Below are 14,518 nucleotides of genomic sequence, written 5' to 3' on the forward strand. Positions count from 1 at the left end.
GCTAGCCCAGGGGAAATGCTACCAGACATCAGGCATGTAAAATCATAAGCATGGGACTCAGTTCTCCTCCTCAACCCCTGGTCCAAACAAAAGTTCCTTCCTGTCAAGAATCTACTCAATAGTACAATGAATATCATTCAAAATGAAGCATAACGTGTCTTTTCTTTTTGATGGGATCACATGAAATAGACGTTTTCAGAATTTCTGTATTTATAGGGCACAAACCTGTAGCATTCCTACAAAAGTGAGTACATCTGTGTGTGAAGCCGCATGTTTTATACATCCAATGATTAATAATAAAAAAACAAATTTTAATCAACCATACCAGAGGAAAGACTGACTTGTCTTTCTATTCTTGCTCTATAAAAAAATTATGAAATTGTTGTCATAGAAAGAGGCTATGCAGCCAAAAAATGTAGAAAACAAGTGTTGTTGAAATGGTCAAGGGGGTTTGTGAAGAGGCAGTATGATATTGTTAGAGATTCTGTAATGTTTAACATATCTATCAGCTTTTAAAATTTACAGTTTATTGGGATTTCTTTTCTCATTTGAAATAAACGTTCACAATCATAACTGATTTCATATTTTGTATTTGTGTTCATAGCTTTGTATTCTTTTTCTTAAAAGCCTCTCCCCTCTCAAATGGAGAAGCTTCAGATCCCACAAAACTATACCTACTCTTGAGTAAATTATGCTGCTTTTCTGAAACTCATTTCCCATATGGCTGCCAGCCCATCTCTGCCAGCCCATCCCTCTCTTCCTCCCACCCCCCCCCCAATAAGGTTGTATTTCTCCCTGACTTTTTTGTCATTCTCATTTGCCAAGATAATCTCTTAAAAAAAACCATTTACAATTCTAGTATTTATTATCTATTTAGTTGCCAATGTAAAAATTCAATATCATGTTTCATCCATGTTATATCTAACCCTGGGTTTTTGTCTTTCATTTCAGCAGTTTAATTATGAAGTGTCTGGGTGGGGATTTCTTTGGGTTTATTGTTTGGGGGATTTAATCAGCTACTTGAATCTGGAGGCCTTTTTTTTTTTTTTTTTGTCTTTTTGTCTTTCAACAAATTGGGGGAGTTTTTACATTATCTTGTCAAATATTTCTTCAGCCCTGTACTTTCTTCTCTTTTGGGACTCCAATGACATGAATGTTATTAGATCTTTTGTTATTCTCCCACAGGTCCCCAAGGCAGTGTTCATTTCTTTCAATTGCTTTTCTCTATATTGTTCAGACTGGATAATTTGTATTGATCTATCTTGAAGTTTACTGACTCTTTCCTCTGTGGTCTCTGTTATTGAGCTCATCCAGTGAGTGTTTTTATTTTGGATGTTTTATTTTTCAGTTCTAAATTTCCACTCGATTCTTTTTTTATATCTTGTTTCTTTGCTGAGATTTTCAGTTTTCTGTTTGTTTCCAGAATGCCCATAATTGCTTTTAAGAGAATTTTTATGAAACTTCCTTTAAAATCTTTGTCAGACAATTCAACACTTCTGTCTGTTAGTATCTGTCGATTTCTTTTCTCATGCAAGATGAGGGTGCCCTGGCTCTTGCTATAACAAGTAATTTTGGATTATATTTTAGAAATTCTGTATATTATGTTATGAGACTCTGGTTCCTCTTTAAATCTTCTATTTTAGCAAGCAGTCAACCCATTTAGATTTAGAACACACATCCTGGCCCACTTCTGTGGGCTGTGGTTTAACTTTTAAACTTTTGCAGTACCTTTCTGGTCTGCCCCACTGTGTACTACTGAGAGGCCAGTCTGAAACCTGGGTGGTATTCCACATTATTGTTCAATTCTCAAAGCTTTTGATGTGTTGATTCTGGTCAGTTTACTGCTTGAGCCACTCAGAGATGAGCCTGGGACTTCATACTTTGATTAAAAGGTCTCTTTCTCCTGCCCCCTCCTCTCCATAATCCTCTCCCAACTCTCTAGTTGGAAGGGGGAAGGGATGCTTTGCTGCTTAGTGCTGGGTAGGCATTGTCAACAGGGCTCCACCCCACAGTCTCTCACCACCGTGCTTGGTGGCAGGAGACGAAGCGCTGCTTCTCCATGTGTTTATTTAATGCAGAATAGGGATAGTTGTCAGAGCTCCTCACCACAGCGGAAAGGGCAGGGGAGACACTTCTTTGCTTGACATTCAGTTTGTGCAGAGTGGTGATAATGATTGGGCTCTATCCCATAGACTCTGCAGCATGGTGGGCAATGGACAATGGGGGACGTTGCATCTTTTAAGGTATTTGTCTGGACTAAGACATTTATATTCAAAAACGTTCTATCCTGTAGAGTCATCCTCTTGGTCCTTTTTTGAGAGAGTTGTTTTTTGTTATTTTTTTTTGTTTGTACCTGGTAGTGGTTCCAGGTTGTGGGCTGCTCTAGCTCCCAGGATATATGACAGGAAATCAGATAAACAAAAAACTACCTCAAGGAACTTACTGCTGGGTTGTCCTTCAAGTTCTAAGTTCTCCAGCTGGTCTATCATCTTTTTGTCACCTTTCAGAGTCTACTTACAGTTGCTTTTTTTTTTTTTTTTAATTTTGTTTATTTATTTATTTTTGGCTGCGTTGGGTCTTCATTGCTGCGCGAGGGCTTTTCTCTAGTTGCGGCGAGCGGGGGCTACTCATCGTTGCAGTGCGTGGGCTTCTCATTGCGGTGGCTTCTCTTGTTGCAGAGCACAGGCTCTAGGCTCGTGGGCTTCAGTAGTTGTGGCACGTGGGCTCAGTAGTTGTGGCTCTCGGGCTCTAGAGCACAGGCTCAGTAGTTGTGGCACATGGGCTTAGTTGCTCTGTGGCATGTGGGATCTTCCCGGACCAGGGCTCGAACCCATGTCCCCTGCATTGGTAGGCGGATTCTTAACCACTGCACCACCAGGGAAGCCCTATAGTTGCTTTTATGTTTTTTTTTAAACATCTTTATTGGAGTATAATTGCTTTACAATGGTGTGTTAGTTTCTGCTGTATAACAAAGTGAATCAGCTATACGTATACATATATCCCCATATCTCCTCCCTCTTGTGTCTCCCTCTCTCCCACCCTCCCTATCCCACCCCTCTAGGTGGTCACAAAGCACTGAGCTGATCTCCCTGTGCTATGCAGCTGCTTCCCACTAGCTATCTATTTTATGTTTGGTAGTGTATATAAGTCCATGCTACTCTCTCACTTCGTCCCAACTTACCCTTCCCCCTCACTGTGTCCTCTTATATGTTTTACTCTAGAGTTTTCTGTTGTAATCAGCAGGAGGAATAGAGTGGAATGCACTTATTCATATCTTGACTGGAACCAGAGGCCCTTTTCTTAGGGCCTTGATTAATCCCATTATGTCTGTAAATGTACTTATTTTATAGTTTCTTTCTGACAATTCCACCATATGACTTTCTTCTGTTGTGTCTTTTGCAGTGACTGCTGACTCTTGCTTATAGTGTTTGTTAGTTTGGCTTGTGAACTTAAATCAAAGTAGGGCTTTCTCTGTGTCATGGGGTAAGAGCGTGTTCTTCTAGAAGTGTTTTACGTTTGCTCATGTCCAAGGATTTATGTAAAAGATTTCAGTTTCAGCTACTGTAATCAAAATTGTGTGATATTGGTGAAAGGATGGACACATAGATTAATGAAACACAAAGTCCAGAAATTGACCCATGCATATATGGTTAGTTGATCTTTTTGACAAAGATGCAAAGGCAATTTAATGGAGAAAAAATAATCTTAATAAATGATGCTGGAACAATTGGACATGTATATTAAAAAACTAACCTTGACTCATACATTATATACAAAAATTAACCCCAAATGGACCATAGACCTAAATGGAAAACCTGAAGCTATAAAATCTCTAGAAGAAAAAATAGGAAAAAAATCTTTGTGACTTTGGGTTAGGCAAAAATTTCTTAGGATACAAAATGTATGATCCATAAAAGAAAAATAGTTGATAAATTAAACTTTATCAAAATTAAACACATCAGCTTTCAGAAGATACTGTTAAGAGAATGAAAAGACAAGCCACAAACTAGGAGAAAATATTAGCAAAATAGGACTTACATCCAGAATATATAGTGACTTCTTAAAACTCAATAGTAAGAAATCAAACAACCAAATAAAAAGTGGACAAAAGACTTGCACAGAAAGTCTTACTCTACCAAAGAAGATATATGGATGGCAAATAAGCACATGAAAAGAGGCTCATAATAAGTCATGAGGGAAATACAAATTAAAAGCACAGTGAGATACCGTTTGACCTATTAGGATGCATAAAGCAAAACACTTGACAATACTAAGTGCTGGCAAGGTTGTGGAGTACCTTAGAACTCTCATACATTGCTGGTGGAAATGCAAAAGTGGTACAGTGACTCTGGAAAACAGCTTGGCAGTTTGTTAGAGAACTAAACATTTACTGATCACACAATCTAGCAATCCTAAGCATTTGTGCAAGAGAAATGAAAACTTATGCTAACATAAAAAACCTTTGGTAAATATTTGTAGCAGCTTTATTCATAATTGCCTCAAATTGGAAACAATCTGAATATCCTTCACCTGACGAATGTATAAGCATATTGTGGAACATTCATATTAAATAATTAAAAGGAATAAACCAATGATACATATAACAACATGGATGAATCTCAAATACACAATGCCGAGTGATAGAAGCCGAACTCAAAAAGCTACATCCATTTTGAAAAAAGCAAAATTATAGGGAAACAAAGTAGGCCTGGAGGAGGATGTTGACTACAAAGGAGCATGAGGGAGTTTTAGGGAGGATGGAATTTTCTATGTCTTGATTATAGTGACTACATGACTGTATGTGCTTGTCGAAACTCATTGAAATGTACACTAAAAAGAATAACTTTATGTAAATTAGACTTCAATACACCGGGCACTTTAAAAAAAAGACATCAAGCCTCATTTATGGAAATCAGCAAAATTTCCTCTTCCTTTACCCCTTGGAAAGTTCTGGCTGTGCAATCATTGAAGAATTAGTAGTATTTTTTTTTAGTTAAGAAATGAGTGAGTGGAGCCTGGGATGGTGGGGGAAGGCATCCCAGAAGATAGCTCCATATGAGCAAAGGCAAGCACACGTGGGTTGCATTTTGAGAGGAGGCACCAACACGGCCTGGAGGTCACCCAGATCAGAAAACGACTCATGTAATAGTTAAGAAAGCAGGCTTTGGAGTTAGCTTGAATTTGAACCTGGCTCTTCCACTGCCTATCTTTGTGACCTGGGTAAATTACTTAAACTGACTGTGCTCGATTTCCCTCTGTAAAAAGGTAATGACAATAATTACATGCCTTACAGTCTTGAGAGGTAAACTAATTAACACTCACAAAGTACTTAGAATAGTACCGCACATACAGTAAATGCTCAGTTAATGTTAGTTGTTATTACCCATTTGTTCCCTCAACATACCTTCCCTTAGTACTGATTTGTGCCTGGCCCTGGGGATTGGACATTGGGCATCTGGAAGAGAATCATCTTTGGATGATCTGAAATTTAGTGAGGGAAGGAGACAGGCAAAGTGAAAATGCAGAGTGATAAGTGCAAATAATTGAGGGAAACACAAGGGTTATGGAGGCACAGAAAAAAATTAGGGAGAGAATATCACTATAGAAAGTGTGAGTGGAATTCACCCAAGGAAATCCTAAAGAAAAGGTTACTTTTGAGTCGGGTTTTGAAAGATGGGTAGGAGTTTATTGAGTATCTCCCTGAATACCTTGTGCAACTATCAAAGTCATAGAGTCTGGAGAGTGTTTGAGGGTTCTTAGGGAAAAAGAAAAAGAAAAATTTTATGATAATAGATGAGGCTTTAAAGGGAATAGGGCTGAATTTAGAAGAACCAATTCAGGTGCAATGAGGGCCATGGAAGGATTTTAAACAGCTGGACAATAACATGATCAGATCTTTGTTTCGGAAGGATGGTCCTGGTGGCTGGTGTGGAGGAGGATGATTGAAGTGAGAGAGTGAGGGGACTTCTGTGATAGTCCCAGAGGCCTGAGCTGGGGCAGCAGATGGCAATGGACATCAGAGGACAAATTCAGGAGAAGTTTCAGAGGTGGTCCCTTTGATATGAAGGGGTCAGAAAGATGTTAGTGCCCAAGTTAAGACTAGAACTCAGAGTCACCTATTCTTTCAACCACTATCTAATGATGTATTCACTCTGTGTGTGGTGCTGAGGACACAGATGTGAAGAAGTCCCATCCCAGCCCGTGGGGTTTCTCATTCTGGTGGGGAAGAGAGTCTTGGACAAATAATTACAGTGTAATGAGTGAGCTCAAGGAGGCAGGGTCAAGTGTTTAGAGCAAGAAGTAGGGGCTGAGGATGCTGGTTTGAATGTGTGGTGGGATTTTAGTTTCGTTGAGGGATTGCATGAGTATAGCTGTGAAGGTGTGCAACTTACAGGGAAGCAGTTGGCCTTTGTAGCAGGAGATGAAATCTAGAGCAGATCTGTAAGCACTGAAGGTCCTCAAAGCCCTCCTCTGCCACACAGAATTCTTTAGAAGCCAATTCCTTGGGCTTTTGGAGTTCCTGAGTGTGATGGTTAATTTAATGTCAACTTGACTGGGCTGTAGAGTGCCTAGATTAAACAGTATTTTGGCGTGTGTCTGTGAGGGTGTTTCTGGATGAGATTAGCATTTGAATCTGTGCACTCAGTAGATTCTCTCCCCAGTGTGGGTGGGCATCATTCAATTCACCGAGGGCCTGCATCAAACAAAGAGGTGTAGGAAGGACTAATTTGCCCCTTTTGCTTCCTGTCTTCATGAGCTGGGACATTGGTCTTCTCCGGCCCTTGGACTGGGCTTTATACCATTGGCTCCCCTGGTTATCAGGCTTTTGGACTAGAATTACATCATTGGTTTTCCTGGGTCTCCTAGCTTGTAAATAGCAGATCATGGGACTTCTCAGCCTCCCTAATCATGTGAGCTGATTCCACATTAAAAACCTCTTTATATCTATATCATCTATATCTGTATCTATATAACCTATTCGTTCTGCTTCTCTGGAGAACCCTAATATACTGAGTCTTGAGAAGGAAGAAACACTGAATGTATTCAGTGTAAAAGAGAGATACAGTCTAGGAACCTGCAGATCCAGTTTCTGTCTTCTATCCTTAACCCAGACCACTCAGGACACCCACGGGGAATGCAAAACCAGGAACAGAACAAACAGAAGCGCTCAAAGCAATAAATATGTCTAAAGTTGGTCAGAACCGCCCCCCACCAAAGTAGTAAGTTTAAAGAGAATTCTAATTATGGCATGTCATTTTCACTTGGGGGTCACTCGCTATATATACGGTCTCATTCCAGCCACCATGACTGTGATCAGCTCAGATAATAGGAAATGGTAACAGGATCAGTTTACACATCTTAAAATAAATGTACCCTTGAAGGGCAATTCATTGTTGTCTTGTACACACACACAGGTCACTCTGGTCTGTAATAGTTCAACTTAGACACCTATAGGTATGTGTTTTCACTACCATCTCAACCCATCCCTGAAAGCCACTTCTTTCCTTGAAGGCATACTAGACTTGATAACTTGCCCCCAGCAAGGCTCCTAATCCCTTCTTTGACCTGACAGCATTTAAAGTATTGGGCAATGATTATGCTTTTTGTGTGTGTGTGCTGAACATCTTAATTTGTTCAACCATTCCTCAAAGAATTTAGTTTCTCATAAAATCTATATTTGTCACCATTCTGATCACTCACTCAGGCAGAATCCAGCTTTAAGAAAGTATTTCCTTAGAAGACTGGGTCTCATTTTGAAATCAGCAAGTATCATCCCACCCATATATGAAATATAGTGGGAGAATTACAGCCAATTATTTGCACTAATCCAAGGTGATATTCCATTAGGATGTCATCGTCACATGTAATACCTTTTGAGCTTGCAGTCAACGATCACAGTATAAAAGCAGAGAAGTTCCCTGGAGAAGGCTGAATTCAGCCTCCTCCCCATCCTCCCTCCCGTCCAACCTGTGAAGTTGAGTCACGTGACAAGCGCCAGTCAGACATTATTTCATGTTATGCTAAGATGAAGTCTGGCTGGAGGAAGCTGCTGAGAGACCTAAAAAGCCAGTATCTTAGCTTCAATTACATTTAGGTGGAGCAAGGGAGTAGACATTTTGTCTTAAACAAGAACTCTCAATGCCCACCAGAAACTACTTGTTCCTGTGATGCTAAGGACACAGTAGTGTCCATGGAAACGGCTTACTGAAGGCTTGAAAAATCATGTTTTTATTTACCTTATTTACCAGATTTACCTTAATTCCTGATTCCCCACTGCCCAAGCTACGAATCCTGATCTTTTATTTAAAAATTTAAAGTACTACACACAAGAAACTGAAAATTCTTTTTGGAAGCAGGTAGGGTCATAAACAATAAAATATTCCAAGAATGCACTAGGTGAATTTGTAGGTTTATGCTGGGTTGTCTACAAGTTTATGGTTTGTACTTAGAAAACTTCTTATCAGAAAACCAGGGACACAGCTTTAGGGCTGAGTTAGCTCATATAGTACATTTTCCAGTTAGATCTGTTTTTCTTTCCTTCCATTAATGATTGCCTATCAAAGGGTGATTTATTTTGAAATTTCTAAGTAAGGGCCTCTTACATGTTACTTTGCTAAGTTTTGTTCTTAGTGATCACTGCATACATAGTAATCACATGATCACATGTAATATTCTGATGGTTTTATTAACAAGTATATAATACATATATTGCATACTGTATATATGAGGACTGTACAGTACAAATTTATGTTCACAGTTTGACATGACAAAATGTCATTACTGAATTCCCATTGGACTACCGAGTAGAAACAGAGCAAGAACATTAAACATTCACATCTTTAGTAAGAAAGATTACCAAAATGTTTCAGTATTTGCAAGTATACTAATGCATGCTAAAAACCTTTACCCATTCAGTCTTATTAGCTTATAAAATATATTACACTTTATTAAAAATTTCTGCATAGTTTATACAAGTATTAAAGTACTGTAAATGTAATAATCCTGCTATACTTGCAGGTATGGTTTAAGAGATGCTAAGCAGAAAGATTATTTTGACCCTCTAACACTAAGTACATAACAGCAAAAAAAAAAAAAAAAAAGTGCTAGTATTTGTAAAACATAATATTGTTGTAGCCCTCGTTTAATGCATGTAAAATGGCTTTGTAAATGTATTATTTAAGTGAATTTGCAATCATTTAGAACTTGTTAACCTTGACCAACAAGAGAATAAAGGCCACTCTGAGCAACTTCATGTATGACGGCAATTCCTTCAAGATGACTGTATATTTTCAAACCAATCAAATTATTCTAAAACCTTAGACCTTTGAGATTGTCTTTAAAACAATCTAATCAGGAATGATGTGTAGATATACAGTATCAGCAATATAGTTTTTCAAATTCCACATTAGTGCAACACTGATAGTGCAGATGGGTGTTTAATAAAATATACACATTCATATATAGTTCCCCTGTAAATCTGTTCTAAGGCTCTTGAAACTTCTGATATTTAGCATTTCCTTAGTTGAACATAGCTATGCTGCTAACACGTTCTCAAAACCAGGCGATTTAGAATGTTAATGCCCATTTGCGATGTAGATTCACACTTTAGAACTCTAAAATATGATGGTTACAGATTTAATTTTTCTGACTTCTCCCCCAGGATGACACTTGGATAATAATGAAAGAAATTCTATAATAAACAGAATTTACACAACACTAACTCCATGTTTACAAATCATTCTCATCAATTTAAAATATTGCAATTAAAATCACCATTGATAGTAACATGGCATATCATTAAAACCACACGTTCAAGGGTACCTTATCTTGTATTGGAGGTCTTCCACAATAACAGCTAAAAATTACTAAGAGACTAAATTTCTCAACTATCATAGTAAAATACAAATATATATAAAAAAGGAAAATTTGGTTAAGAGCCAATTGGTAACTAAAGTATACAGACCAGCATGAGAACAGAGAATAGCTTCCTGGGTTGCTTTTCTTTCAGAGTTGAAATGAACTGTTAGCATAATCTAAGCAAGCTGAATAGTAATGTAATAGTCTTTGCAGGGTCTTGCTTGCTTTTCTGAAAAAAAATGTCAATATGCCATAGCATACACGTCAAATTTCATGAGAACCCACGAAGCTTTCTATCAGCTGGACTCAGACTCACAGCTAATTATTCAAAGATCAATTCTGTCCTTTCTTGCCCCTTTTCCCACCTTCAAGATGGGTTAGAACACACACAAACTGGTTATCTCCATTAAAACAAAAATGTTCTTTGCACTCCAACTTAATTCTTCGGTGTGTTGTGGAAGAACCATTTCAAGCAATAAACATTTTGGCATGAATGTGACTAAGCATCTACAATACAGACAATACCTACTTTTCCAAGAGCCATTTTTTTTAATCCCTCAATTCATGTCATAGTTGCAAAAAAAAAAAAAAAAAAAAGCCTCATAAGGATGTTTTAATATTCTAAACAAATTTTGCAGTGCTTAAAAAAAAAAAAGAAAAACCAAGTGCCACAATAACAAATTACTTTGCATTTCTCAACTACATCTCCTTTCAGTTGGATCCGAGGGCTTACGAGCGGGATCTCTTAGGTGTGCAGTCCCTACAACTAACTTTTATTAACACGGCGCCATCAAAGTAAGCTCCCCACACAATTTGCAGGCCTCCAGAATCACTCATGCACTGTCTTTTAAAACAATTGAACAGTGTATTCCTCCCAGTTAAGGTTGTGTTGGATCCTGAGTTGTGGCTGGGATGAATGTTCAGGATTCCATTCTTCTCTCTGCTCCTCCATCCTTTATCGAGGGATGAAGGTGCATTTGCTCAAATGCACCCACACTACACCACCGTCACCCACTTTCTTCAAATTTAGGACCAATGGCATTTCTACGCATAAATTATTTTTACTGGCATTTACACTATGGTGCTCAAAAGCCTGCTTTTGAAAAACTTCCCCTAAATAATGGTGCTTTTAATCTTCAACATAAACACGAGTCATTTTCAGTTTGTTCTTCTGACAGGATACTTGATAGTGATAGGAGATTGCCAGCTCCGACAGTAAACATTTGGGAATTTGAGCTACATTTATGAATCCCTGAACTGTGGTTTTCTAGACTTTTCAGAAATCTGTCCCCCAAGAAAGTTATGTGTGCTTCACAACTATTTATATTTACAAATAGTGTCACTCAGGTCTTAAATTGAAGGAATCTACTAAAGCATTAGCAGATGCTTATTTATGATATGTGTCATGAACACAGATGACAGCCAGTTTGGCACCTTACAGCTCACACAGAAAAGTCTCCATATGAAGCCTCCGTGATTAATTTGATAGGGGAATACAATTACCACTCCACGTTTCCCTGTTTGCAGAAAAGCTGTTAAGTAGGTGGGGTAAAAGAAGGCCATTAAAGAAGACCATTCATACCCTTACCCAAAAGATTTTTTCCCATTACTGAGCAAATATTTTTGTGGCACCCCTATCAATGCTTGGTAATCCACATTAAGGACATTGTAGAAACAGAGACAGGTGCATGGAGAACCCCATCAGTATCTGGCTTTGCAGTAGGGTTCCGCACAGCTGAACGTGCATAGAGACTGAAGCTCTGGGAATGTACTGCCCAGCGGACCAAATGATGAACTGTCACCGAAAAGCCCTAGGCGAGCAGGAATGGCTGGCTTCCTCCTTCGCCCGCCTTGCTCTGCCCCTGCTGATGCCCCTTTGCTCCGACTCCACGCTAGCAAGTACAGCATGCACCCCCTCAACTGATAGACGTCATCCACCTAAATCAGCAGCTCTGGCTCACCTCCCAGTGGTGGCAAAGACCTCCTTAGTAGCTGCAGGCACAAAGGAGGGTAAAGGACGTACATTTAGATGAAGCGATAAATCCAAATTGACAAGCCAGATCTGTGAAGGACAATGGAAGAGTTGACTGTACTAGTCTGAAAGCCTGTTGCATGTCTAGCTCATCTGTGAAAGGTTCCACCCTTCTTTTTGCTGTGGAGCACCAAACTCGATCACAGAGCACAGAGGTCTGGATGCCTCTGGCAAGGACCAGCAGGCTGGATACTGTATTTCTAATACATTTACTTTGACATTCTTTTGAGGATTACATGGAGAAACAATTGGTTATGTTAGTTTACATGTTCCCTTGTTTTCATTACATTAAACGTTATCTCTAAGAAGGGTTTGCTTAGCATCCCCGGAAAAAAAAAAGAAAAAAAAAAAAAAGTGTTCACATTCTTTAGGTCTGACCCGTGGTAAGGAGAGGGAGGATTAGAGAATATTTACTACTGACCATATGGAAGTTTGAATGATATAAATTCAGAGATTCAGACCAGCTGAATCAAAATTAAAATGTACATGTAAAAAGATGAGTTAGATAATGGGAGGGAGGACAGAGAGAGAGCTGGGAGAGTGGGAGCCACGCTGAGGCGGGAGATAGAGGCATTCAAACGAGCATGTGGCGTTTCCTATGGAGGGCAAGGTGGTCGGAGCGGGAGAAGCTGCGGTCACAGTCTGGACACTGGAAGGGTTTGATTCCAGTATGTTTTCGGAAATGTCTCGTGAGTTCATCAGACCGAGCAAATTTCCATGTGCATCCTTCCCATGTACATTTGTAGGGTTTTTCTCCTGCAGAAAGGTGGGGAAAAAAGAGCTTATTTTTTCTAAGAGCAAAATGATATTAATAATTAAAGACAGTAAATATTTCTGAGCTAAAGCTCTTGACAAACATTATTTCCAAGATAGGACCACACATTTGTCCCTTGAACCACTAGGCGACAAATAAGAAACACAGATTGTCTTAATATGAAATTGGCTTTCTGCCCAAAAAAGGGGGTGAGGGGGATTTTAAGAGTTCTTAAAGCATATTTATGGCACTGAAATCCACTCTGAGGGGCTATCAAATAATTTTGGTTTTGCCCTCAATGGAGGCGATGAATAAGTTTTTAATACCCGGTGATCCGTATTTGTTGACCTCCAAGTCGTAAACCTACTTAGGAGCTTAGCTACATGCAGTGCTATCCATTCAAAGAGAAGTCCAAACTGAAAGTTTGTGGGATTTTCTTATTCTTTTCAATAGTTTTCTAAAAATGTGAAGTCCCTAAGTCCCTAGCAACAAATATTTATCAGGGATTTCAACATTTTATTTTTTGTTTAGTCAAGAACAACAACGCCTAAGTATAATGCTTTAATTCAGATGTACGGAAAATATAGTAAACTCCTCCCCACCCTGTCAGAAGTCAGGTTTCTACAACCCTCTCCTGTGTGACGATAACTTACAGGTGAGAAAAAGAAGACCTTTGTGGGAAAGTCACGAGGACGGCAGTTTGAAGGCCTTTACAAATAAAAAGGCAGTTAATGGTAATTTTACATGTTTTAATCAGTAATATTGGGTAATGGCCATGACAGATTCATTCCCATTTACTATCTCTTGTTTTCTAGAAACCTTAAAGGATTGCAATTCCTTGGCATTTCAATGACATATTCAGAATTTATACTCTCTGCTTTGTTGCACAGAATATACACGTTAAGAGTTATTTTTCGTACATCTGAATTGTTACCCAAATAGCCAATGTCTTTTTACTCTTAGGCTGGCCTCTGGTAACATCCACCCCTCAGGGCCCGTTCATGCCCTGAGGAGGCTTTCATGAGTCTATCTGGCACTGCCCATTGGGTGGTCCTCTAACCGCAAGGCTGTCACCCTCAGCTCTCTACATGGCAACACAGTGAGGAAGCCAAAGAACACTGTGTCTGGCTGGATCCCCTTGGCTTCCTTTGCCTCCTTCCCAGGATGCACGCAAAACCTTCACTTCCGCTCTGCCAGACACTTCACTTCCTCTCCTCTTCCAAACCCCGGATTCTTCTCTTTGTAAATGTTCCTAACAAGAATGACTCACAAAACTCCAAATATTCTACATTCTGAGTTAAGGAAATGTACAGAGAGGGAAATTGCTGTTACACTAGAAGTTCACATCCAAGAGTATGAGGTCAGCTCAGATGAGGCTTTCCATAAACATTAATCACCAATACCAACTGCAATTAATCAGGTTTGTTTAAAACATTTTTGTACGAATTCCTTAAGATGTTTTGCTACAAAATGTTCATGAGCACAGGGGACAATTTTACGTTTTCCTCACCTATTTAACAATTTTTATAAGATCTGTCTGTACGCTCTATATGCAACGCCTGGCAAACTGGATAATATCCTACAACAAATATGGCAGGCAATCGCCTGTAAGTTCCCTCAGTTTTAGAAGACGATAATTACCCAAATTTCTTCACTTTTCTTTCCTTTGATGACTGTCTTCCGTTTGAATTCCATTTCTATAAACTGCTGCATTTACTTGTTCTGTATAAAGAACTTTTTTTTCTCTTTTTGCCATCGTGAATTTGATAATGTACAACACTTATTAAGTGACAGCCTATATGAAGGCCACATCTTTGATGAAACAGGCCCATGGTTAAGGGCACTTTCCCCCTCTGTTCCCAGTGGAGGTTTCA

General features: G+C 39.0%; 1 protein-coding gene across 4 annotated transcripts in view; it reads right to left on the reverse strand.

Annotated features, from left to right (window-relative positions):
* Nucleotides 1-932: 932 nt before the first annotated feature.
* The window catches only part of KLF3 (KLF transcription factor 3), a 46,239-nt gene continuing 32,653 nt past the window's right edge, over nt 933-14,518 (reverse strand). For all 4 annotated transcript variants that reach the window (XM_082390728.1, XM_082390729.1, XM_082390727.1 and 1 more), the window contains one exon: nt 933-12,646. In XM_082390728.1, coding sequence (XP_082246854.1) covers nt 12,465-12,646 — 182 coding nt within the window. In that variant the 3' untranslated portion in view covers nt 933-12,464. The remainder of the gene's footprint in view (nt 12,647-14,518) is intronic.

Source organism: Balaenoptera borealis (genome assembly GCF_965194805.1).
Source record: "Balaenoptera borealis genome assembly, chromosome: 4".
Lineage (NCBI taxonomy): Eukaryota > Metazoa > Chordata > Mammalia > Artiodactyla > Balaenopteridae > Balaenoptera > Balaenoptera borealis.